Source organism: Orcinus orca, chromosome 7, assembly GCF_937001465.1.
Source record: "Orcinus orca chromosome 7, mOrcOrc1.1, whole genome shotgun sequence".
NCBI classification, from domain to species: Eukaryota; Metazoa; Chordata; class Mammalia; order Artiodactyla; family Delphinidae; genus Orcinus; species Orcinus orca.
This window is the reverse complement of record NC_064565.1, coordinates 93,592,602-93,616,880: the sequence shown is the minus strand read 5'-3', so window position 1 is coordinate 93,616,880 and position 24,279 is coordinate 93,592,602. Positions and strand designations below refer to the sequence as shown.

Here is a 24,279-nt window from a genome sequence, read left to right as displayed (position 1 = left end):
AACCCGAATAATAAGAACATTATAGCATGTGGCTCCCACTATAGAGTGTGCTAATTACTATAACCCAGTGTTTACCAAAGCACAGGTAAGCAGACCAAGTGATTTTCTATCTGTTACCAATGTACCCTTACATTAGTATTGATCCTTCAGAATGGAAATCATAGGACAGTAATCCGAATGCTGCAGAATTTAAGGAAAAGGGGAGTGATTGGTTTCTAGGGTGGGCATCACATAAGAATATTCACAGAGATTCCCAAACCTTCTTTATGTAGCCACTGCATTTTACATTTTAAACTGTCATGGTCTGCCAACCCCTTTCCCTCTGCACCCCTTCATTTCACAATATGAATGACACACTTGTTTGACGTGAAACGGACCACATGAGAAGGGAAGGGAAGAAAAATGGCTTGTCAAGAAGAGAAAACATGAGAAGAATTTTAAGTTCAGTAAAATAGACCATGTTCTACACATGCACTTCCTGTATGAAATTATTACCACATCTGTTACTGTTGTTTCTCTTGCTGCTGTTTTATACTTCTGGTTTCAATTTTAAACTCCATCATCTCTAGCATAATTTCTGCTGATGACTTACCTGACTTGACTTAAATATCTTTCACGACTGAACACAACCCTTTGTGTTTGGGGAAACTGTCCCTATTTAACAATTGGGCTAAGAAAATAAAAGGCATAAACTTGTGTGTTTACTTCCACCTTAATTTTCTTTCACAAGAGAGAAATCCTCTGGAAAAAAAAATACTTATCCTTATAAGCACTCCAAATGAGTTTCAAAAAGGTTTCTTATGCCATGTGCAGTTCTAACACAAAAATAGTAACGGTCTACAATATGTTCTATGCTATTTAGGACTGGCTAGTAAGATTATTCGCAGACTCTGAAACTAATTTTTTTTTTAAAAGAAGCAGTGCAAATTATGCCTCTTTACTATTTCTACAATATAGCTCATTTTTTCTGCGACATATATACTTTGCTTTAAGTCAATGAAACTCATCTTTGGTATATGCTTTCTGTTTGGGTATCTTAATATTTGAATAAAAAAGGAAGATCCTAATTAGTCCAAAGATCTTAACTTTCCTTTAATGAATGAAATAAAAAGGCAAGTTATTCTCAGTGTGGCATATTGAATACTAATGACATGCAGGTACTTCACCAAACCATTTGACATTTCCTCTGAGATTGTACGATACTAATATATTTTTCATCTTTTTAGGTGGCATATAGGGCTTTTATGCCCCAACCAAGAGATTCTGCCTGTGCAAGCATTTTTCTAACTAGAAGAAAAATTCCAAGTTTAATGAAAATGTACTAAGTAAGATGCACTATAAGATTTAGAGATGTCATGTTAATTCCTAAGTCTTAACTTAGAGGAACCCCTCATTCTAATAAACCTTCATCATCAAGGTGTGTGTATAATTATGTCTTCTACTTTCAAATCCTGCCTTACATACTAGTTCTTGAAGGATGCTCATGAGATAGTTCCTATATGAAGAACACAAATGAAAAATACTTGAAATTTTTAGTGGCTATCATGAAACCATCAACCTTGATTTTTTTTCTTACAAGGGTTAATGCTGCTCCTAACCCTTTAAAGCCACCCAAAGATTCATATAAAGGCACTTCTAATGCATAATGGATTGGGAAATATTCCTTTCTGACTTAAGAACTCTGATGCCTTCTTTTGTAGACTGCAAGTGTGCCATTTAATCAATGCTAAAATAAAATATATTCTAAATGAAGAGTATCCTAATATAATTATACATTTAAAATAAATACTTTGCACTGAAATTTAGGAATAGAGTTTACATTATAGATATTATGTATGGTCTTTTGTGATGGTTTGTAACATGGTTCACGCCTTCATTCACTACTTTTTTAAACAGCAAAAAACAAGTATATCTGAAGAAGACAGAACAATAAGAAGGTAGGAAAATAGAAATAAACCTAAATTCTAAGATATTGGGAGGGAAGGGGTTTATTAAATTTTAAAGTTATTAAATTTTTGAATACTACGTTATGTAGGGGAATTTAGCAGTTTGGATTCAACACATTTAAGAAAATCCCAAGGACAAAATGTCAGCTAAGAAATGTAGTATCACCAGAAAGCCTGGCTAATTTTGGATATGAAAAATAAAATCTGGTGGGAATACCAGACAATTTACTTTTCCATTTTTTTCTTTCATCCAAAAGCAAAGTAATTTTTCAACCACAATTTCACCCCAGATTTGCTTTTCATTTTCCATCTCAAAATCACTATGCATTCTTGGTGGTTCTCAGTAAATTCATCAACATCAGTAACAGATTTGGCAATAACAATATAGAAAATAGGACAAATACATATGGGTTTTTAAGCATGAGGGAGATAAATAAGCAAAATAATGAGAATGCATACCACGGTTATATTCATCGCCATCGTCTAACCAAAAACACAGAATGAAAATAGGAATCCCCAGAACGTGACACTAGAGCACAATGCCAAGATACAATCACTGTTAAGTCTGAGCATGACAAAGAAACAGATGGTCATGACCTCTTCTGCAGGGAGGGAAAAAAAAAAAAGAATAATGATACAAGACACTTAATAGCGAAATTGTTCATGACTGCTGAGATTCTTGGAAGAAAAACAAAACGAAGCTGCTACAGTAATGAGATAAAAAAAATACACGTCCATGTTTGCCAGCCACATTGCAGAATTGAACAGTCACCTGTCGTTTTCCGCTTAACACAGGAGAGATGAGTTGGTCTAGTATATTTGATAGCAGGTTTTAAAATGAATTTCCTGGAGGGAGAGTGGGCCTGAACTTCTGTTTTTTTAGCAAGTTCAGCCTTCTTATAAACTGCTATGAATAAGAAAACACAAAAAGCATACCATCAGGAAAAAGTAAACACTTGGAGCAAAACCGAATGAAATTTCATCAATAATTAGTTACCATGGTTAGGCAGTTTCTTCTACAAAAGAGTAATAATGAATTACTTCAAAAACATTTTTTAAAGAAGTGATTGTTAAATGAACCTTTTTTCCTTCTCACTTCATCTCTGGAGACTGTGCTAGGTTCCTTTTTAGCTATTTTTCTTTCAGGAGTGGAAATTCTGCCTCTCCCGGTTTTAAAAGGCTTTTCTTTTCTATGTTTCTCAAGAGATGGTCTCCGAGCTTCCTTTTCAGCTTTCTCCTCTTTAGGAATAGTTTCTAACTGTTCTGTCATGATGCTCCTATCATCATCTGTGGATCAAAGCAAACCATGACAACAACAACAACGAAAACATTAGTAACAAATGTACAAAATCCTTCATCTATTTAAAAAATGCAAAATCAAGAGATAAAGGGTCATTTTAAAATGTTTAAAAATGAAAAAAAAATTCCACTAGGTTACTGGATTTTATTTGGGAGTAGAAAATTTAAAAAGATAATGCACACCTTGAGTGTCCACCCAGAGGCTGTCAGCGTCCATGATGGAGTCATCAATGGTGGTCTCGTCTTTGTAATCGTCATAGGTTTCTGTCTTATATTCTGAGAGTCCAACCTCTTCTCTCTCAGGGGAAGCCGGAGCTTCTGGGGAGCCATCCTTGGGTTCAGCCTGGGCTTCAGCTGCCTCTTCTACTTCAAGCTCTTCTTCAGCACGGGGGGATGGTCTCCTTTCTACCTCAGGCTGCTCTAAGGCTGCAAAACGCACACTGTGGGAACCCGACTCCCCTTCATCAGTTGTGGTTTGCACGACAGTGATGAAATCATCCTCGATGGTTACAACGGACTCAATCACTCCCTTGTGTTCACCAGGGCAGGTCTCCACAAATTCCTCCCTGACACCTGGGACACCCAGGTCAGTAATCTGAAGGGTGTCTGAGCGGAAGAGGAGTTTATCATAATCTCCCCGGGCTTCTATCTCTTCTTCCTCATTCTCAGCCTCTGCTGGTTCAGCTCCAGTGGCTTCAGGCAATGGTTCTGTAACATCAGAGGGCGTGATAGATATATCTGGGGTCTCCTTGTTTTCTTCTTTTGGCAGCTGAATAAGTTCCATCTGGACGTCAGCACTCTCATCTGCGGCTAAATCAGCCTCTGAAACAGCAGGTGCACAGGGTATTTCCACAGACAATTTGATGGCAATCTCATCCTGAATCAGAGAAGATTCTGGGGAAATTTCCTTCTTGCCCTCATCAGCTTTCAAGGACTCCATGGTGAGGCTTTCATGCTCACCGCTGGACTCATAGGACTCCTCTTTGTCTACAGCCTCCTGGTGCACCAGGTCAGGCTTGGCCACCTTCTCCTTGACTTCTGTCTCACTAACTTTTGTGCCTTCTTTCACGTGGCCAGACTCAACACCCATAAACGCATCTGCCTCCTGAGCTGCTGTGGATGAGGGGGCGAGGTCCTGGGTAGCCTTGAGTTTAAGCTCTGCTGCCTTTCCAGCATCTATGTGTAGCCCTGAGGCCATCTGTCCAAAGTCACTGATTTTAACATCTAACTGACCCTGGTCAGCTTTCTTTGCAGCAAAATCCAGCTCTGGTTCAGCTTTTTGGGATGATTCTACTTCAGCTACCTCTGGCACGGAACTAAGACCTTTCTCTGCTTTCTCAGCCACGAGAGGTGATGCATCTTTTGAGACTGTCAGTTCTTTGGCTGAAGCTTGCTCATGGGTTACTCCTAATCCAAAAGTTTCAACTTTATCACCAGCCTCTTCTGTTTCCTTGGCATGTTCTTTTGAATCGGCATGTTCTTCACTTTTTTCTAGTAAAGTATCCAGCTTATCATTCGCTTTCTTCTCCTGATCAAACTCCCTACTCAGTCCTGATTTGTCACCAGAGATAGGCGGGGATGCTTCTTTCTCAGCACTGAGTTCATCTTTGACTCTTCCAGCAGCTGCCAGTTTGACTTCAATCAATGAAAGATCCGTGACCAAATCTCTTCGTGCTTTATCATCAGTGCCTTCATAAAAGGAACCACTTTCCCCAGATAAATTCTCACTGTCTTGAACAGGTGATGGGAGTGGGACTGTGTATTTATTGAACACACAGTAGCCCAGGTCTTCGAGCTGACTGTCAGTTTTAACAATGACGTGGTTTTCATCAGTGACAGGGGGGAAGCCAGTACTACTCTCCTCCACCACAGTCTCTGATGGGACTGATTTTCTCCTGGCAACCTCAGCATCTGCACTCATGGAAGCTAATCTTGACCTTGTGCCTGCCAGGTCTAGCATCTCAGGCAGGTCAGGTGCCATGACAGTACCATTTTTGTAATAATCTTTGGCTAGGAAAGGTGACTCACACGATGGCTCGACTTGGGTGTTTTCCTCTCCAGTAGCTTTTTCCCCCTTTATCTGTTCTTTTTCTTCTTTGCTTTCTGTTGGGAAGCAAGGGGCTTTGTCCACTGCAGGTGTCGTGGCCGGAAGGTAATCATCTCCTTCGTCCATACTTCCACTAGTGTTGGTTAGAATATCAGAAGCAAGGGGAGAAAGATCATGCCCCCGACCAAAGTTAAATCCAAGGGCTATGGAATCCAGGCAAGACATGGGCAAATTGATTGACATGCTTCTTTGCTCTATTGCAGACCTACCACCAAGTCCTAAACTCCTGCTCAGTGTCAAATCATCCTTATTCTTACTGTGGAGATCCCTTTTCTCCCCATACACTTTTGGATCAATAGTGAACATTCTTTCTTGAGGAGAAATGGGTTCTTCAGGTAAGTCAGATGGATAACTCTGTGCAAGAGTGCTGTAGCCTCCTTCTTGTGCTACAGCACTGGGCTGGGAGTCTTTCTCTGCCGTAAGTGCCTTGTCGCCGTTTTTATACATGGAAGATACGGTATCAAAAGACTCTTGGGCACCTTCTCTTGTGTCACTCAGTTCATAGTAATCACTGCCTGGCTGGATACTTTTTGTCACTTCTTCTTTCAAGGCAGATGTTTCAAAGTACTTGGACATTCCTGACTTATCTTCATAAAATGGCATGTCAAGCTCAGCTGATGTTACAGCTCCAACTCCTTCAACATTATCTTTGTCAGCAACTTTTTCTTCAAAAAGCTCCTGGGTGGCACTCTTTTCACTTAGTGCAGCTGGTTCAGTCATGACTTTTTCTGGTGTCTTAGAGGTCACGGCTGAATCGGTAACTGCTTGCTCCAAACTTACAGGGAATGAGTCCTGTTTTAATATATCTGTGGGAAGCTCCTGGCCTTTCGGTTCTTCTTTGGAGTAAGCGTGCTCTGTGGAGGGCTGAATTACACCTGTTTCTTCATCTGTCAATTTTGGGGCTTCACTCTCCTTTGACACAGCTTCTTCGTCAGACACGGTTGTTTGTTCTTCAAGCTTTAGGTGAGGTTCCTTTTCAGTAAGCACAGGTTCCTGCTCCCTGAAGGTGGGAGTCTCTTTTATCTGCACACTCTCTTGCTTTACTGCCCCTTTCTCTTCTCCTAAACCTTTCTCCGGAACATAGTCTTCCACAATCGAAATGTGAGCATCTTTGGGCGATGTAACTGCCTCTGAGGCTGGTGCTTCTGCCATTTTGTCAGGTTGATCCATATGGGGCTCTTCAACTTTAGAACTATCTTTGGCAGTCGCTGGGCTACCAGTTTCTTCCAAAGATTTTTTGTCATCTGGCTGTAATAGGGCGGGGGCAAAGGGTGATGCTGCTGCAACAATGTCATTCTTTGTGACATCAAAAGGAAGAGTGAAGCTTCCACCCTGAAAGGGACTTGGCATGGGAGAATCAAATTGTTTCCCTTCCCATTTGGGGATGTCCTCAAGTACGTCTTTTTCCTTCATGGGTGTTAGGGGGCCAGGAGATACTGGAGCAACCAAACCCCACTCGTCCTTTTTTGCTTCCATTGGCATTTGGATGAACCAGTCCTTTTGCTCTTTTGCAGCTGAGGGCTCTGCGGGAAGGCCAATACCAGGTACCACTAGGCTCGGTTCTGTCTTCTGTTTTGTGTCTTCTAGGCTGGCACCCAGAGTATGCCCAAACAGAGTGGGAGGTACTTTTTCTTCTTCTGTGTCTTGCATGTCCTTTTTATCAGGGGAAGTTTTAGTTGTCTCAGGCTGAGAAACTAAGGCAGCATGTTTAAGGTCTTCACCAGGCTTACTTTCTTCCTCTGACTCCTTTTCCTCCTTTTCTAATGGCTCGGCTGGAGAGGGAGTCAATTCCTGTTGATCATGAAACTCCATCTTCGAGGCTGTAAGCAAACCTGAAGTAATTGGGTTGATTTTTAAACAAATAATAGGCAAGTGCTTTCAGGCAGTAAGCTTAAAATTATATTTTGAAATGGCAAATGAATGGTAGGGTATAAAGAAAAACTATGAAACATGCAAGCATGCTACTCATTTAAAAATCAATATGAAAATGTCAGGACTGAGATATATTTGTACGATGGCTAAAATGAACTCCCATTGTGAATTAATGTGTACAGAAATTGTAAAAAGAGTATATTTTGAATACTTTTTTTTCCTTTGTTTGGTCTCTCTAAACAGTATGTGATGTATATTGTAGTAGAAAAAAAATTTCATGTGCCTTCTACAGATAAAATTACAAATTAAAGAATATTGAATAAGTACTTACATTAAGGTACAAAAGAATCTATATAGTAATCTAAATATGGGAAAGACTTGATTTCTACTGACCTTTTTCTTTTGTTTTCTAATTTGTAAGTGAATTTGCAGGCCATGGGCAGAAGGACAATTAAGTTATAGTTATATGTGTTAAATAAATTCAGTTAACTGGATTGACAAGTTCCAGGACCAATTTTGGGGGCACTGAAAGGTTACTAGAATAAATTTTTAGAAGTCATCTGAGATTAAATTTCGGTAATACAAATAAATGATTACTACTGACTTTATATGATATGACCTAAATATTGACAAGTCAGTTTCTATCACATATCAAAATTCTTCAGTCCTAATCATTACTTACTCTGTATGGTAGATGTAAGAAAATCTGAATTATACTGATAATACTGGGAAGTCATGTGACTAACAAAATTTTAAAGAGTCAACTATTAAAATTCTTTCTCTCCTTGGTCATGACCTCATTCTCTGGAATGTGACCAACTGGCAAAGCACTGACCAGTATTGGCTTTAGAGATGCTTCACAGAGATTAAATGACTCTTTTAAATTTTTATTTGTTCACCAATCCAAAAGGCTTCAGAGTCTCAATTGTATTTTAAGGTCAAGGTTATTTTACTGTGGTGAATAGGGCTAAATGAAATTATCTGGAAAATAAAACTCAGTCATCTCCTGAAGAGCAAGTGAATGGATGATCATTACCTTATATACTTGTGTGTCTTGTTGTCACAATAGAAAAGAAATACTATACGAACTTTCTAATAAAGATTAGATGAATGAAAACTCAAGAGATATGGTGATTATCAAAGGAGTTGGCTGCCATGGAAAGGAAATGATATGAGAAGCATCAGCAGGCGCTTTTAAGGAAACCAAACCGTATTCACTGAAGCATAAAAAAATAGAGCACACTGCGGTTGCAAACAAAAACGATTCTACCGTTTAAGCCTGTATGTGCCAAAATCCATCTCTACAGTCTGAAAGAAAAGCATATGAATTGCTGTCCCCCAAAATAAAAATAAAAATATACATGTATTAGCAATGTGACTGGCAAACATTTGAGATGAAGAGCGGGGGCGGATAAAAGCTCACATAGTGTCATCAGCCTGGCTGCAAAGCGTATTGTATCATGGCAAAGTAAAACCAGGAATCAGCTGCAGCAGTGGAAAATCAAGCTGCCACACAGCACCGGCACAAGCCACACTCTCTGCTCGTTAAGTCTCAAACAGTGGTTTTGGGATCATGAGAAGACCCAGCGATGGAATAGCATTGGAAAGGCATCAGGTTGGTAAGCTGCTGGAGAGATCTATCTTTTGCAACAAAACACATGCAAATCCTAAGAAAGACACACCTTCCCCGGCAGAGGAAGGGGTTTTTACTTCTGGAGACACCTCCGCGACCTCTTTTATACTTTTCTCCTGTGGGGTCCCTGCTGGGGCGCTCTCTTCAGGAGCTATTTGGGCCTCCGCACTAGACTCCACTTGGCCCTCACTGAGGCCCTTGGGCTGGTCTGAGGCCTTGGCAGCCTCACACTCTTTCCCAGGAAGAGTGGCAGGTTTCTCTTCCTCGGCCATTGGACTCGCTAGCATTTCTTCTTCTTAGGGAGGAAAAAGATGTTGACATCATGACCACAGAAACATACATGAAACAACAGAACTATTATTCAAGGAACACTTTCAGCTCGATTATATTGACCTCACAAGAACCTCTTTTACCATTTGGGTGTGCAAATTAATATCCTAATGCAATGGACATTATGTATTGCTTGGAAAATTATTATGCATAATCTGCAAATCATGATGCCTTTTACAGTCTCATGAAAAGGCTCTTTATTTTAAAACTTGAGAGCTGAAAGGGTTTTATTGCACTATTACCCTCAGTGGAAATGGCAGTAAGTTGTACACAATGTGGAAAGCTGGCTGGAAATAAGAGATGGTACTGCCAGATAACAGATGGTTGTGAAAAGATAGAAGCATTGATGTGCTGAAACAAACCTTTAAATTTGTTAGACATGTGCTGTTTTCTCCAATGCAGGAAGCCCCTACATACGAATTTCTGGTTACTTAATTTAAAACACGCAAACTTCGCTAAAGAGATCTTTGGGAATAAAAAGCCTGGTCTCAAAATAATATCCAATCAACTACGTTATTATCAGCTTTATCATGAAATCCATCAAAACTCTCTAAAATATAATTTATTTAGTATTTTTAAGGCCAAAGACTACCAAACTTAATTTTACCTTCATTGCATTATATGACTGGAGTATGTAAAAATTTTCAAGAAGTAAGTAAAATATTTTGAAAAACAAGGTCCAGGTAAGAGTTAATTTCACTACTATTGAGAGAAGTCTACCTCTGGGACATGACTGTTATCAGATTGTTCAAACCCCTGAAATATCAGTAATATAGTTCTTGTATAGTTCTCTTTGACACTGAAGAAAGGAAATGTGCATATCATAAAGCCTCATTTCTGCAATTCAAAACAAAACCACCAAGGAAAGATAATTGAGTGGAAACAAAACTGCCAAAATATCCTCCCCAAAGATGTATATCACACAGAAGAATGTTAACAATCAAAACGTAAAAAACAAATTTATGAAGGCCATGAATTATCGTGTTCATTTGTTTCTCATTTACACTTCAAATGTCAGTAAAATAAATCCCATTTTATTGCTTACGAAATTAGAGGGAGGGACTTCCTTGGTGGCACAGTGGTTAAGAATCCGCCTGCCGATGCAGGGGACACGGGTTCGAGCCCTGGTCTGGGAAGATCCCACATGCCGCGGAGCAACTAAGCCCATGTGCCCCAACTACTGAGCCTGATCTCTAGAACTCGCGAGCCACAACTACCAAGCCAAGGGGCTCTCTAGAGCCCGTGGGCCACAACTGCTGAGCCCATGAGCCACAACTACTGAAGGCTGCAGGCCTAGAGCCCGTGCTTCACAAGAGAAGCCACCACAATGAGAAGCCCGCGCAGCGCATAGAAGAGTAGCCCCCGCTCGCCACAACAAGAAAAAGCCTACACGCAGCAACGGAGACCCAATGCAGCCAAAAATAATAAATAAATAAATTTATATATACAAAAAAAAGAAATTAGAGGGAAATATATAAGCTGTTTTCTAGTTCTGCAAATGAATGACTCTTATGAAATTCCTACGAAACGATTATACATTGTTTAAATGGACCTATGAGAAAGACTACAGATGGAAAGAAATTTTTTGAGAAATATTAAAATCCTTAGGGGGGAAAAAAAGAAGACTACTTCTATTTTCTCACATTTAGCACTCAGAAACTTTCATTGTTGTAATTTAATTATGTCAGTAACATTTTAAGCATTCAGATTCTAACTCATTATTAAGGCAATTTTTATAATGCCATAGAATTAGACATTTTGATTAAAGCTAAGAGACTTTTAATATAGCTGCTTTAATATAGCACCTTATTGGATGAAATCTTATCAACTTAATTTACATGTTTTCCAAATCATGTAATTTTTTAGCTTTCCATTTTCTCATTTTGTCTAAATCATGTTTATTTCCACACCTGTTCTTTATTCAGAAATTCACATAGTTTTCTGAATTGTTTTAAGTTCACTTAGCTGTACTCAATATAGGTTATATTTCTCCATCAGAGTGTCTGAGCCACTGGTGCTCTTGCCTTGGAACTCTCTGCCCTTACATTAAATATTGTGCCATATAAAAATAAACTCTTCATTTAAGCAAGTTATCTTTCCTCATTTGAAAATAACTTCTTCACCTAAGCAAAAAAAAACTTGAGCTCTATTTTTTTTTCCTTATAAAACTACCTTGTTAGAATGAGACAAATGGCAGTCCACTGCCCACTTATTTTATCCTCACCAGAGCCAACGATACATAGGGTCTCCACCTTCATGAGACTGGAATGACAAAAGCTTTGGAGCATTTCCCTCATTTTAGCTCACTTCTACTTATTTGAAGCAAGATTTAGGTCACCTAGGGAAGCCTCTGTAGTTTCTGTAGATGATTAAGTGATTTGGAGAAATAAATTCATTCCATAACATTTATTCTACCCTAAACAGACCTTTCTCTTTTAAAGAGTTACCACATTAACATAGCACTAAAAAGAAACCTAACTCTATTGAAGTCTGGTCCTGGAAATATTACGTATCCAAGAGGATAAAATTATATTAAAGTTCATGTTCTTTGGTTTGGGTAAGAGAATATATTCTTCCCCCACTGATTTATTTGCAAGGGGCAGAAAGAAGTCATACTTTATTTGAACTTTTTTTTGCTTCCTTCTCAGAAGCCGTGAAAAAAAAAGGAAGTACTCACAGGTCTCAAATAAGGCTTCTTAGACATAAATTGTTGAGGCATTTGGATGGACTGAGCTATATAGGGACTTCACTTTCATATGGAGAAAGCAGGCTCCTGTCCCTCCCACTCCACACATGAAGGCACACTTAGTATGATGCATGTGGTCAGAGCTGCAGGCAGGGGAGGGGGAGCAAAAGGGGACCATGCTTGGTTCACCTTTCTCCTGGTCTAAGTGGGCCTCTGCACTCTGCGCTGGGACACTGGGGAGCACACTAGAGGTAGTCCACTGTGAACTGAACAAAGGATTCTCATAGTACTCCCCATCGGAATTGGAAGGGTCATATCAGGCACAGACACCGAGATGGTGGAGGGGGCTAGGAGCCTACGCCTCTCCCCACTGGTGGCAGGTTCATGGCTGGGCAACCTGTGTAGAGGACCCACTTGATCCTCAGCCCCTTCATCTACAAACAGACACACAGGAAGAAACTGCAGGGAGAACTGGACAAGACAGACACAAGATCAGACAGACGAGACAGACACCTGCACGAGGACATGGGGCCATGGAAGCAGCAGAGCAGGATGGAGGATGGGAGACAGTGAAGTCTCATGCTTCAGTAGCCGCTGCATTTCAGCTATCCCTTCAGTAATCTTGCCATTGATCTAAATGAATCAAATGCTCTGACACCCCCACTGCATAATAGAAATTATCTTTACATTCCCCTCAAACAAGTTAAAACAACAACAGGACACTGGAATAGAAACAAAGCACTATCAAACAAATACATTTGTTAGAAGAAATTCTTTCAAGTACATAAATTTTCCTCATGCTTTTATCAATATATGTATAAGTTAAAAAAGAGGAAAGCTGTTAGGATCTGATGCCTGCACAATTATGGGGGAAATCCGTCCTGTTGACGTAGAACCTTAATTATCTAGTATGCTCACATGTTTAGCATTTTGGTTGATTTAATTTTTAGTTAATGACTTCAACCAGAAAGTAAGTTTTAATTTCAGTCCTGTTAAGAAAAATCTAGAATGCATTATCTTTCTTTCCTGTCTTGCTTAGGGGAGCACAGTTGGCACAGATTTTTCTTTGGATGCAAACTCCTAGGCATCTTTTTAAACCCTGGTTCTCATTTGCACGACTGTGAAAATATTAGAAAGTTTTAGAAAGTACCTAGCAATATACAGTTGTTTTCCTGTGTTCTGCTTCTCTTCTGAAAGCTTAATAGAGATTACAGTTAGCTGAGAATTTCTACTGAGTTGGCTTCAGATTCATCAGTATTTTATTCAATGCAGTTTCACTTGCACTGCTGGCTTCTGACTGTTTTTATACCTCAAACACCTCATTGCATATTTCTCATTGAAATGCCAAAGGAACTGCTCTCATTTCTCTCCTTTCCTGTGTCTTGGCTTAGAAATCTGCATTATTTAAATATACTTCCTTAGTTACACGAGTGTAGATCAATCAGTTTGCTTAGCACTTGGATTCTTGCATATTTCAATGAGCCTCAAGGATGATGACAAAGAACAATATTTGGCTGCTGATGTAATGCAGACACTACACCTCAGGCCTACATGGCAGGTTACTAAATTTGCTAATCACTATTTATTTACTTATATAGAGAAATCATTTTAGAATTTTGTGATTTTCAAAATTTGTACTATCTATATAATTTTTATTTCTATCAAAATTTAAGTTGACAAAATTACAGCAATAATTTGAAAATGCACTGTATTTTTAGGGCAATAACTTATTTTCAGCAAACTGAGTGCTGACAGCTGGAAATGAACCTGAAATCATAAGGATGCTAAAATAACATTTTGAAAGGAGAATACTTTTAATCTTTTGAGCACATTATTTACTGATTGTTCAATGGAAGTTGTTTCTGGATGGGTGCTCAGAACTTTCTCAGCCAGGATGCTTATTATAACATGGGATAGAAGAAACCTAAAATTACATTTGATATTCTTAGTTCAACTCAGCATGATTTCTCAGCTGAGCAGACAACTGGCTGAGATGTGGCCTACAATGCTGGCTGAGTCCTAAGTCCTGGGCTTGTCACAAGTCCAGCCATTCATATTTCCTCTAGTGACTCCTGAGGCTGTAGACTCCCTATGGACACAAGTTCCTCCTAAAACTTCTAATACTTTCAACAGATTGCATGGACAATCAATTAGTGAAAATGACATATTTGCCTCTCTGCTTTTCAACATGTGCTGGGAAGTAGAGCAGACTACAGTTCAAAACTAAAGAATTTAAAGCTGAGAGCTGATAGTTTAAAGGCAATACCCCGTGGGTGTTTTAACCTTTTGAAGATTTCGGCTTCCTCTTTCTTGTTGCTTGTTGCTCTTTTTTGCAAGTGCCAAAATGTGAAAACAGCCCAGAGTCTTGCTTCTGATCTATAATATTTCAAAGAAACAGTACTTTCTATTCTGAAAACTTTGACTAATCAGAGAACAACAAAAACAACAACTTTAAGTGCTTCAGTGGAAAAGTAGCTTCTCTGTAGTATTTGTCTGGCCCTTAGCCAGGCAACGCCAAAAAAGAATGTCTGGCAAAACCCAGTCCTGTCTGGGTACTGTGAGCTGTATGCACTCCAAGTCTCTGTTTAGGACCTATGAGCCTGCAGTCCATCTACATTACAAGTCCCAGAGATGTGCCAGGCAAGTGACACTTAGAGGATCATGGCTGGCTAAGTTCAGACAGTGTACCAGTGCATGGGCTTCCAATGATAATGCTAGAAGACAAGAGATCCTCGTTTGCTACAGAACTGTGTATGGCAGGTGGTCTCAGTTCATACCCAAATAGAGGTGGGACACATAATAAATTGTAAATGAGTGAATTATAAATACATAATAATTATAAATATATTATAAATGAATGAATTATTTACATGGGAGTGGTTTGGATAAAAAGGAAATCAGTCCAGTGGCTTGTAACCAACAAACTCTCATTAGAAGATCACTTCACATTCATTGTCCCACAGTAAAAGCCTAAATAACATACAACTTTAGGGATGCAGTGAGGCTGTTTGTAGGGAGTTAGATTTGGATTTAAATTCTGGATAAGCCGCTTACTAGCCATGACATCCTGGGCAAGAGTGGAAGTGAGTATTATCTGTGTGGGTTGCTTGGAGGATTAAATGGGAAGGTATTTGAGAAAGCACCAAGTATCATGCTCAATTCCATATACATTAGCATCTCTGTCTTCAGTATATCAGACAAGTTGTCATGTACCTTTGCTCTTTACTTTCATTTGACACATCAAAGCTAGACTTGAGAGATTTATGAAAAATGAATTCATAACAGTTTTGTTCTTTAAGACCAGGATTGAATGTCTCCTTTTACTATAAGTACACTTGCTTATGGAATCTCTGCTTCTGCCACCAAATAGTCTGTTTCATTTAATAATGTGATATTTTAAAGGATAGGGTAGCCTTATGAACCTTGGACTTTTACATAAATTTCTTTGCATAATGATAATCTTTAAAAATGAAGTTTACCTGGTTTCAGTGGAAGAATACATTTTCCCTAATTGGCTTTCACACGAACCTTTTTTTTTTTTTAAAGCATTTGAAAATTTATATTGGGTAAAGTTTGCCACACAAAATTCAGTCTTGGTATGTCAGTCCCCTTTGGTACAAATGAGTAGTCACTTTTGTGAGAGACTGAGTCTCTTGGGGTATCAGTGACTCAGTGATTTTGCCTGTCCTGGCATCACCGCTTCCGCCCCATGCCCTGGGGCAACTGGCTCCACTTACATTGTTTCCTACCATCTCTAAGCCCTTTCCATTCTACAAGCTTTTGATGAGGACTCCTCAGTTGGCCCTCTGTGTCTGCTGCCCCAGAATGTTATGGAGGGAAACTGCTTCAGATCAGCAGTTATAATGTGGCCAAATCATTGACATAGGAAATCATCACCCTAGGATTTGGAGCAAACCTAAGAGGGCAGAAGGATTCCTGGTTCTGTTTCCAGATGTTTCCACTGTTCGTGCACGGGCTTCCAAGTTCTAACAGTTCAGTCCAAATGACAACTATTATGGTTAGGCCAAAAAGAAAAAGGAGATTAATTTGAAAATATCGTAAATAATACAATACTGGTTCACTGTACCTGGGTTTCATTTCTAAGCGTGCTACTTATTTAATTTTTTCATTAAAATCCCTTTGTTTCCCAGAATAAGCACAAATTCTGGGAATTATGAATATTAAATCAGTTATAATAAATGGATATTCATAAATGACAGTAATTAACATCTTAAATTATTTTTAGTGAGAGCTTTCATGCTTCCCCTTTGGGAAAGAACAGCTTTTAAAATGTTTGATAATTAATAAAAAGTAAGGATATCCTCAAAATCATTGAATTACTCAATTTAAGAACTCTTTTACGTTTGTATAAAAGTGTTGAATTGTGACATTCACTGTGCCTTTAGATTAAAGTTGCTTTGAGAGTGTTTTGAGGAGGGTAAAAAATCTCCTAGATGAAAAAATCCACATGCTTTCTTTCCACCCAGTGCACTATGAGCAGTAGTATATCAATGGAATTTTGGCTTGGTCTTTACAAACCAACTGGTTTGAATAATTGAAAAGCTGAATCCTGTCATGCGGTTTTTCACTAATTTTTTCTGATAAAACAAATAAGTTGTTATATGTACTTTAAGAGCGGTTTAAAATAAAAGAGAGGGACTAGTTTGATTGCCTAGATCACATATCTTTCATATATTTAAGGTGAGAATACCTGATCTTTTAAATGAATGAGGTAGAGTTTATAAAGTACATACTTTTTTTCTATATAACTCAAAAATATGGTTATCCTTTTAAAAGCAAATCATTAGGCCTTCGTATAGGTTAATGCTTTCGTTTGAAAAAATAAAAAATAATAATTCAATAAAAATACAGGTTTGGTTTGAAAAATGTTAAAAATAAGATATCTTCCAATTACTTTCAGTAGGAAGTAAGTTGACATTTTCCCTAAATATACTGAAACGGCTCCAAGAAAACAATCCCGAAATGTGAAGGAACAGTTACTTTGGAAAGTGACACCTAAGTTACCAAAATGTGAAAGTGATTCTATATTTTATTTATATTTTCATTATATCCACTGTACCACCCTGCAGAAACAGACTGGGTCAATCTCGGATGGGAGGACCCTGCTGCCCTTTCGGCTCCAACTCCCATAAAAGAGTAAGAAGAATAAATTACGTGACCTCTAGCTGACTTTGGAGTCAACATCATACCGTTCTCTGGGCTAAGAGGATTCTCTGACACTTGGAAGGTTTTAAGTACAGGTTCAGAAACATTTTCAGTGACCTGAGGGAAGCACAGCTGTCACGGAAGGGTTTCTAATGCATTCAATAAAAGCCAGGTCCCTGAACCAAGTCAGCTGCTGCTTACTCCCAAGCTCCTTCAATCCTCTACCCTTTCTCACACATTAGTCATAGGACTCCTTCAGTTCCTAGAGCACTTCATGAGCTTGTCCACCTGAGAGCCCTTGCACATCCTGGACCCTCTGCCCAAAATGCCCCTTTCCTCCTTCTTTGCTTGGCCAACACCTTCTCAGGCTTCTGAGATCAGCTCCCAAGTTGTCTTCTCCCCATCCAATAAACTAAGATTACTCTTCTCTCTTAAAGCTCCCTGTTCTTTTCCTTCCTAGTGCTAAGCTTATTTATTGGATATCTGCTCTCCACCAGACTGCATGCTCCTTATAAGCATGGATCATGTCTGTTTTGTTCACTAGTGTATACCTAGAACTTGAAGACTGCAAGGAACCTTGGGCTTCATAGGTATGTGCTGAATGAGCAGAAGAACATAAGGCCAAGATGGATCTTTCAAATCTATGAATTAAAAGATCAAGTCACATTTTCAGGGAGTTAACTAATAATCAGTGGCTATAATGATGCTGATTATATGCACTGCTTGTAGCCCTCAAATTTTCTTTTATTCCTTAGACTAATTTAGTTTAACATTATATCAGGCAGCAAAATTAGAAAAAAAGGCCTCAATTTAAGAAAAAAAGACCTTGCTAAAAAAAGGTTTAAGTTTATAAATCTGTGACAAAAATAAATTATATTTATTGATAGTTTATAGTTCTGTAATTTAGAATAATCTCCATTTAGGAATTCAAAAAGTATTTTAAACAAACCTAATTACAGATTATAAAAAGACAGTGGGTCTTTTGTGACATTCTTCCATTTTTAGCACAACAAAATGAGCTCTAAAAGGGACAACAAAAGGAAAAATAAGTGAAGAAATAAATGAATAAAATGGAGAAGTATCAACATTCTGATTTTAGTATACAAAAACTAAATTATATTGAAACAAGTAAGCTTTCAATATATTTTAAAAGCTTTCTTCTGCCTTCTCCTGTAACTCTCAAACAATAGACAAAAGTTACCTGATCTAAGTCAGAGAACCAATAATAGTTTGCTTTTAAATAGTGCCTTTCATCTCGGATTCTAAATGAATATTCTTCAAAGGCATCTGTCTGCTTCATCACTGAGAACTGAAAAGCTGACATGGCATTCCATGTTGAGTAAATGCATTAAAAAATTCAAGGACAATAACAGGTCTCAGCAGGAAAGAAACCATGATCGCAGTTTCCAGTTCACTACTCTCAATATCAGATTCATTCACTGACTTCTTCATTTATTCATTAATATTTATTGAGAGTTTGCTACAGGCCATGCCCTGGGGAAGCCCAATACAATAGTGAGCACAACAGAGACAGTTCCTGCCAACCCTTCCATAAAAATGTGTTGATTTCATCAATAAATGTATTTTGGTTCAGTCACTTATAAAATTAAATTGTATCTTTTCTGTCAAAACATTCTACATGAAGTAAACTGGTTCTCTGTAGTTATTTTAGTTAGCAATTTAAACACAAAGTTATCTTTTCCTTTATCGAGCGGATTTTTCCTTTTTTATTTTACCATATTCATCTACTTTTGATTTTGTATAGAGAAGTGATAATACATTTAATTAAAGTCTTTGTTTCTTCTTGACTATTTGAAACAGACAGCTCCCAAACTGCGTCACATACTAACCCATACAGAAGTACAGCGCGTATGGGTTGAGGTTTATTTACCCTTATTAGAAGACAAACCTCAGAGTCCAGCAAGCCTTACCTTCCTCCACTGTGACAGTCTGTTCTGAGGCTGGTGATGGGGGTGGAGAAGGAGGCAGATTAGCTGTCTCTTCAGCTGCTGAAGAGCAAACAAACGAAAAAATGAGATACAACAATTAATCCTATTAGGCCAGTAGATGTGTAGGCAGTTCTGCTATCTGTAAAAAGGACTCGTTATTAAATTCAGGGAAAGACTCAATAGCAAGCTGCAGTTGACTTATTTTTAGCCCCATTACCTGGTTCACGTATTTTTGAAAACCTAAAAAAAAGAAGAGCATTTCATATTTAAAAAAAAAATCATTTTGTCCTCTCCATAAAAATGGATTAGAGATGGCTGCTAAAATTCTATCATTGATCCCATTAATTTGTGTCTGCTTGTTCAATTAATAAAATATTTCATTCTGGTCCTAATTTACTATATTCAAACCTACCCAGGCAAGCATTTTAGTTTGGATTTGGATTGACTGATTAAAAAAATGTTAGAGCTCTCTATTGTTCATTTTGATATGGAAACTAATCACAGTTATTTTAGGAGATGTATTTTTTAAATAACATTTTGTCCACTGATGATAATGTTGAAACCCATCCTCTGTATGTATTCTTAGAAAAGAAAAATGAAGCTGTCACAGCTTGAGGCAACCTTAGATAGAAACATGTGCTAGTGGGAGCTGAGAAATATTCTACCCTTGGCACTACACATGAAGAAGGACCAAAGAGAGAAAGGTTCTAAAAGATGGAATTCATTCACATTTCATTCCAAGTTTTCCTCTTCAAGACCCTTACCTTCTTTATGACCACTCATATGAAGGTAAGGGATTTTAAAAGGAAATATTTATCAGTCAAGGCCAGTGGTAAAATTTATTTTAAATAAGCCCTGTGGGCTTCTAAGGCATATTTTAAAGTTTCCATTTTAAAAAAAAATTTATTTATTTTATTTATTTATTTTTGGCTGCATTGGGTCTTCATTGCTGTGAGCAGGCTTCCTCTAGTTGAGGCAAGCTGGGGCTTCTCTTCTTTGCGGTGCGCAGGCTTCTCATTGCAGTGGCTTCTCTTGTTGCGGAGCATGGGCTCTAGGCACGCAGGCTTAGTAGTTGTGGCATGCGGGCTCAGTAGTTGTGGCTCGCGGGCTCAGTAGTTGTGGCTCGCGGGATCTAGAGCACAGGCTCAGTAGTTGTGGCGCACGGGCTTAGTTGCTCCGCGGCATGTGGGATCTTCCCAGACCAGGGCTGGAACCCGTGTCCCCTGCATTGGCAGGTGGATTCTTAACCACTGCGCCACCAGGGAAGCCCTCAATCCTTTTTTTAAAAGAGGTTTTTCTTTTAAAAAGGAATGAAATTTTGTCATTTGTAGCACCATGGGTGGACTTGGAGGGCATTATGCTAAGTGAAAGAAGTCAGAGGAAGACAAATAGTGTATATCACTTACATGTGGGATCTAAAAAATACAGCAAACTAGTGAACGTACCAAAAAAGAAGCGACTCACAGATACAGAGAACAAACTGGTGGTTACCAGTGAGGAGGGGGAAGGGGCAACATAAGGTTGAGGGTGTGGGAGCTATAAACTACTGGGTGTAAGATAGGCTCAAGGATGTATTGTACAGTTCGGGGAATGTAGCCCATATTTTGTAATAACTGTAAATGGAAAGTAACCTTTAAATTGTAGTAAAAATTAAAAATTAAAAAAAATTTAAAAAGGGGGGTTTTGTTTTATTTGAAAGAATACAAGTAAACCACAGAAAGCAGGTTCATGTTTTAGATAAGTTTTTCCCTCTCTGTTTTAGAAGAAAATAATCCTTGATAATCAAAGAACATTTTATTGACTATAATGAGATTATTTTTAATTACTATTCTGGGAGAGGAGAAATTTTTATTGTTTAATTTTTAATAGACAATGGAGTGCTAATCAGAAAATCAAATATTAAGGATACATTAGATTGAAAGACAGAAAAATAGATATGTACTATTTTTAGGCTTTAAAAACCATACCTTTCAATGTGTTAGTTATATGCACCTGTGAAATAAACATATATGTTCAACATAAGAGAATTTCCTTTTTTATGCATCTCTGCATGTACATACATCTACATTTAGCATCTATCTGTCTCTCTATCTATCTATCTGTCTATCCAGAGTAGGGACAGGGAGCCTTTGGTTGAGAATGCTTTCCTTGGTGACCACCATTATGTTACCTGTTTGGGCCTGCAGGGCATTTGACTTGTGATGGAGAGGGCAAATGCTATCTCATTTTCCTTAAATGAACCAAGTGAAGACCAGTACACTATATGAGATACAATGTCACTGATGATTCTAACAATCTCTGGCTATAGGTTTTGTGTAGCCTGTTCAGGGAGACCAAAAAGAGACTGTAGTATAGACAATAATTAACAAAAACCCATAAAGGGAAAAAAATCATCTCTAATTAAAGCATTAGAACATTTTCCTTATGAGTAGGGGCCATGACATCAAAATGCACTGGCTTTATTTTTATAATAACTATCTCCAGTGGTCTGGAAAAGGAAAATTAAGGGCAATTTAGGGGCAAAGTCTAATTATAAGTTGACTGTCCTAAAGACTACCGAAATACCACGAGTCTGTTGAGGAAGGTGAAAATAGATCCCAGGGCGTCCCAACAGAGATGTTTGATGAATGTCACAGTTAGGGATGAAGTATGAGATATGGCCTGTCTTTGAACGCGAAGACTTGATTCTGTGATCAGGGTGCAGCAGACACAGCCCCTGACCCGAGGCTCTTTCTCATTTACCTAAAGGCAGAGCTGCAGGCTGATCTTTATGCTGAGCTTCTTTCTCTTGTTCACCTTTCAGAACTGCTACAGCTTCCGCCGTGACTACTTGAACTATCCTTGCAGACACCTCCTCTGTAATAAATAGTAACAAAAGAAAATAAAATGATGAGCCATCCAAAACAGGTAGCAACAAGGAAAAATAATCAAACAGTATAGTCAATTAAGATTTTATTTTCACTGTCTTTCTCCCAAAGAAGTACAACAGAATTTATTAAATTGCAGATAAATACACACACACACACACACACACACACACACACACACACACACACACACACACCACACATATAAACCAAAAAAAAAAAAAAAGTGAGAGAGAGAGAAAATAAAAGGAGTTGGCATTCTGGGAGCTAAGCAAAATTAACACAGAACTAAGGAAAAATAATGAACCTGTATGGCAGCTTAAATTTTAAAAACTGTTTATACAAACAGAAACAATGTAACATTTTGTACCTAGTAAAACAAATTCTAAGAGAAGAGAGGATTCATTTTAGATTTAACTTAAAATACTGTTTTATAGTTTTCTTACAGTTTTATAGAAAAGTATATTAAAATAGTCTTCTATGCTAATTTGCAGAAATACCATGATTTAAAATCGAAAGATGCTTCAAAATGTGAATTTATGATTAAACAGCACTATCTGGGATTAGTTTGAACACAAGAGATTAAGAAAAATCTGGGAAGATAAAATTTGAGTGAAATACACGGAAATGATATATCAGATGGTCTCTTTCTAAAGAGCTACTACTTTTCTAGACAGTGGATGGTTTAAAGATCTTTAAGGTCATATGATATATATTCAACCTAGTCAGTGCAATAGTTTCATTAAAAAAAAGCCAGGGTGGGAGGGAGGGTCATCATTAAAATGATCAGTCTGTGAGATGCCTGATAACTAGTTTTTGGCCTGAAATGGCATCCGCTGAACCATTAACAATGCTAACTTCATATAACCTAGTCAGAAAAAATTCAGGAAATGACGTTCCATACATCATCAACTAAAAAGGAAAGAAGCCTTTTGAGATTAAAAATATTTTCTAAATTAGAAATAAATTCTACAGAATTTAACTTTTCATCATCTTTATATAAAAACATCTACCATACTAGGAAATAAACCCACTTATAGCCTTAATAGAAACAAGTTGTCCTGGATAAGGGGATGGGTAGGGATTTGTTCTCATAATTTTAATCAAGATTTTAGAATAAATATTTCATTGAAATTATGGTTCCTGATTGGAATTAACACATTCACAAGCAGGTTGGGGGAGATCTGCCTGTTTTTACCTGGCTGGTTCATTTAGACACAGCCTCCTCTAGAAAGGCTTCATCACCCCACCCAGGATGAGAGAGACCATAGTGCTTGAGAAGCAGCCTTCTGGGTAAGCAATCCACTTGGACAACATTTATCTGAATTTTAAAAGCTGGATTACCTGATTGAATACATTTGCCTCTATATGTTTAACTTCCTGATTTTTTAAATAGCCACTTGACACTATACCCTATGTATATAGTCTTAAGGGATGCACTTTAAACACTCTTATCTATAGCCAGTAGCAGTAATAGCAGGAGAAGCAGTATTTTAAAAATATTATAGTGCTCACTACGTGCCAAACACTTTGCTAAGGTGGTTGCTCTCATCATTCTAATGCATTATTTACTATTATTACTCCCATCTTTCGGATGAGGAAACAGAGGACAATAGGATTAGATCATATAATCAGACATTCTTATACATATCATAGTTAGAATACCAATTTTCAAGTAATTAGTGTATTATAAAATGCCTTAAATACTAAAACTAAACTAAGTGTGATTTAATATATTTTAAAAATTATTTATTTTGTTTTTTTTTTATTTTTGGCTGTGTTGAGTTTTCACTGCTGAGCATGGGATTGCTCTAGTTGCGGCGAGCAGGGGCTACTCTTCGTTGCGGTGCGTGGACTTCTCATTGTGGTGGCTTCTCTTGTTGCAGAGCACGGGCTCTAGGTGTGCGGGCTTCAGCAGTTGCGGCTCACGAGCTCAGTAGTTGTGGCTCGTCGGCTCTAGAGCGCAGGCTCCGCCGTAGTTGTGGCACACAGGCTTAGTTGCTCCACAGCATGTGGGATCTTCCCGGACTAGGGTCCCCTGCATTGGCAGGCAGATTCTTAACCACTGCACCACCAGGAAAGCCCTGATTTAATATTTTTTTATGTTTGAAGTATAATTTTAAGAAGCTGGAGTCCTAATTTAAATTTCAAGTATCCAAAGAGCAAGTATGGATAGGCTACTTAAAATTATTTCTGAAAAAGCTTTAATTTCTAAGCAAGGCTCCAGCAAATTCATTTCATACATTTATATAACAAGTATTTTTCATAAAGCAATTTTTCACACAATACACTTTGCACTCAATTTAGTTTCAACAAGGAAGGATCTTTTTTCTTTACTATTGCAAAAATGTACAGAATAATTATAATATCAAATAGTAATGATACAATTCATCCTTATAAGGATGTTTTAAACTATACAATTTA

The 24,279-nt window shown here is 38.0% G+C and overlaps 1 protein-coding gene across 44 annotated transcripts in view; it reads right to left on the bottom strand.

Moving 5' to 3' along the window:
* The window catches only part of MAP2 (microtubule associated protein 2), a 277,803-nt gene that overhangs the window by 31,585 nt on the left and 221,939 nt on the right, over positions 1-24,279 (bottom strand). For 12 of the 44 annotated variants that reach the window (XM_033428408.2, XM_033428433.2, XM_049712099.1 and 9 more), the window contains 6 exons: positions 21,731-21,844; positions 18,971-19,048; positions 8,907-9,152; positions 3,429-7,184; positions 3,027-3,233; positions 2,719-2,853 (listed from right to left, as the gene is read on the bottom strand). In XM_033428408.2, the coding sequence (XP_033284299.1) occupies positions 2,719-2,853; positions 3,027-3,233; positions 3,429-7,184; positions 8,907-9,152; positions 18,971-19,048; positions 21,731-21,844 (4,536 nt within the window). The remainder of the gene's footprint in view (positions 1-2,718; positions 2,854-3,026; positions 3,234-3,428; positions 7,185-8,906; positions 9,153-18,970; positions 19,049-21,730; positions 21,845-24,279) is intronic. The other 32 variants (XM_033428639.2, XM_033428650.2, XM_033428671.2 and 29 more) reach the window with 15 other exon arrangements.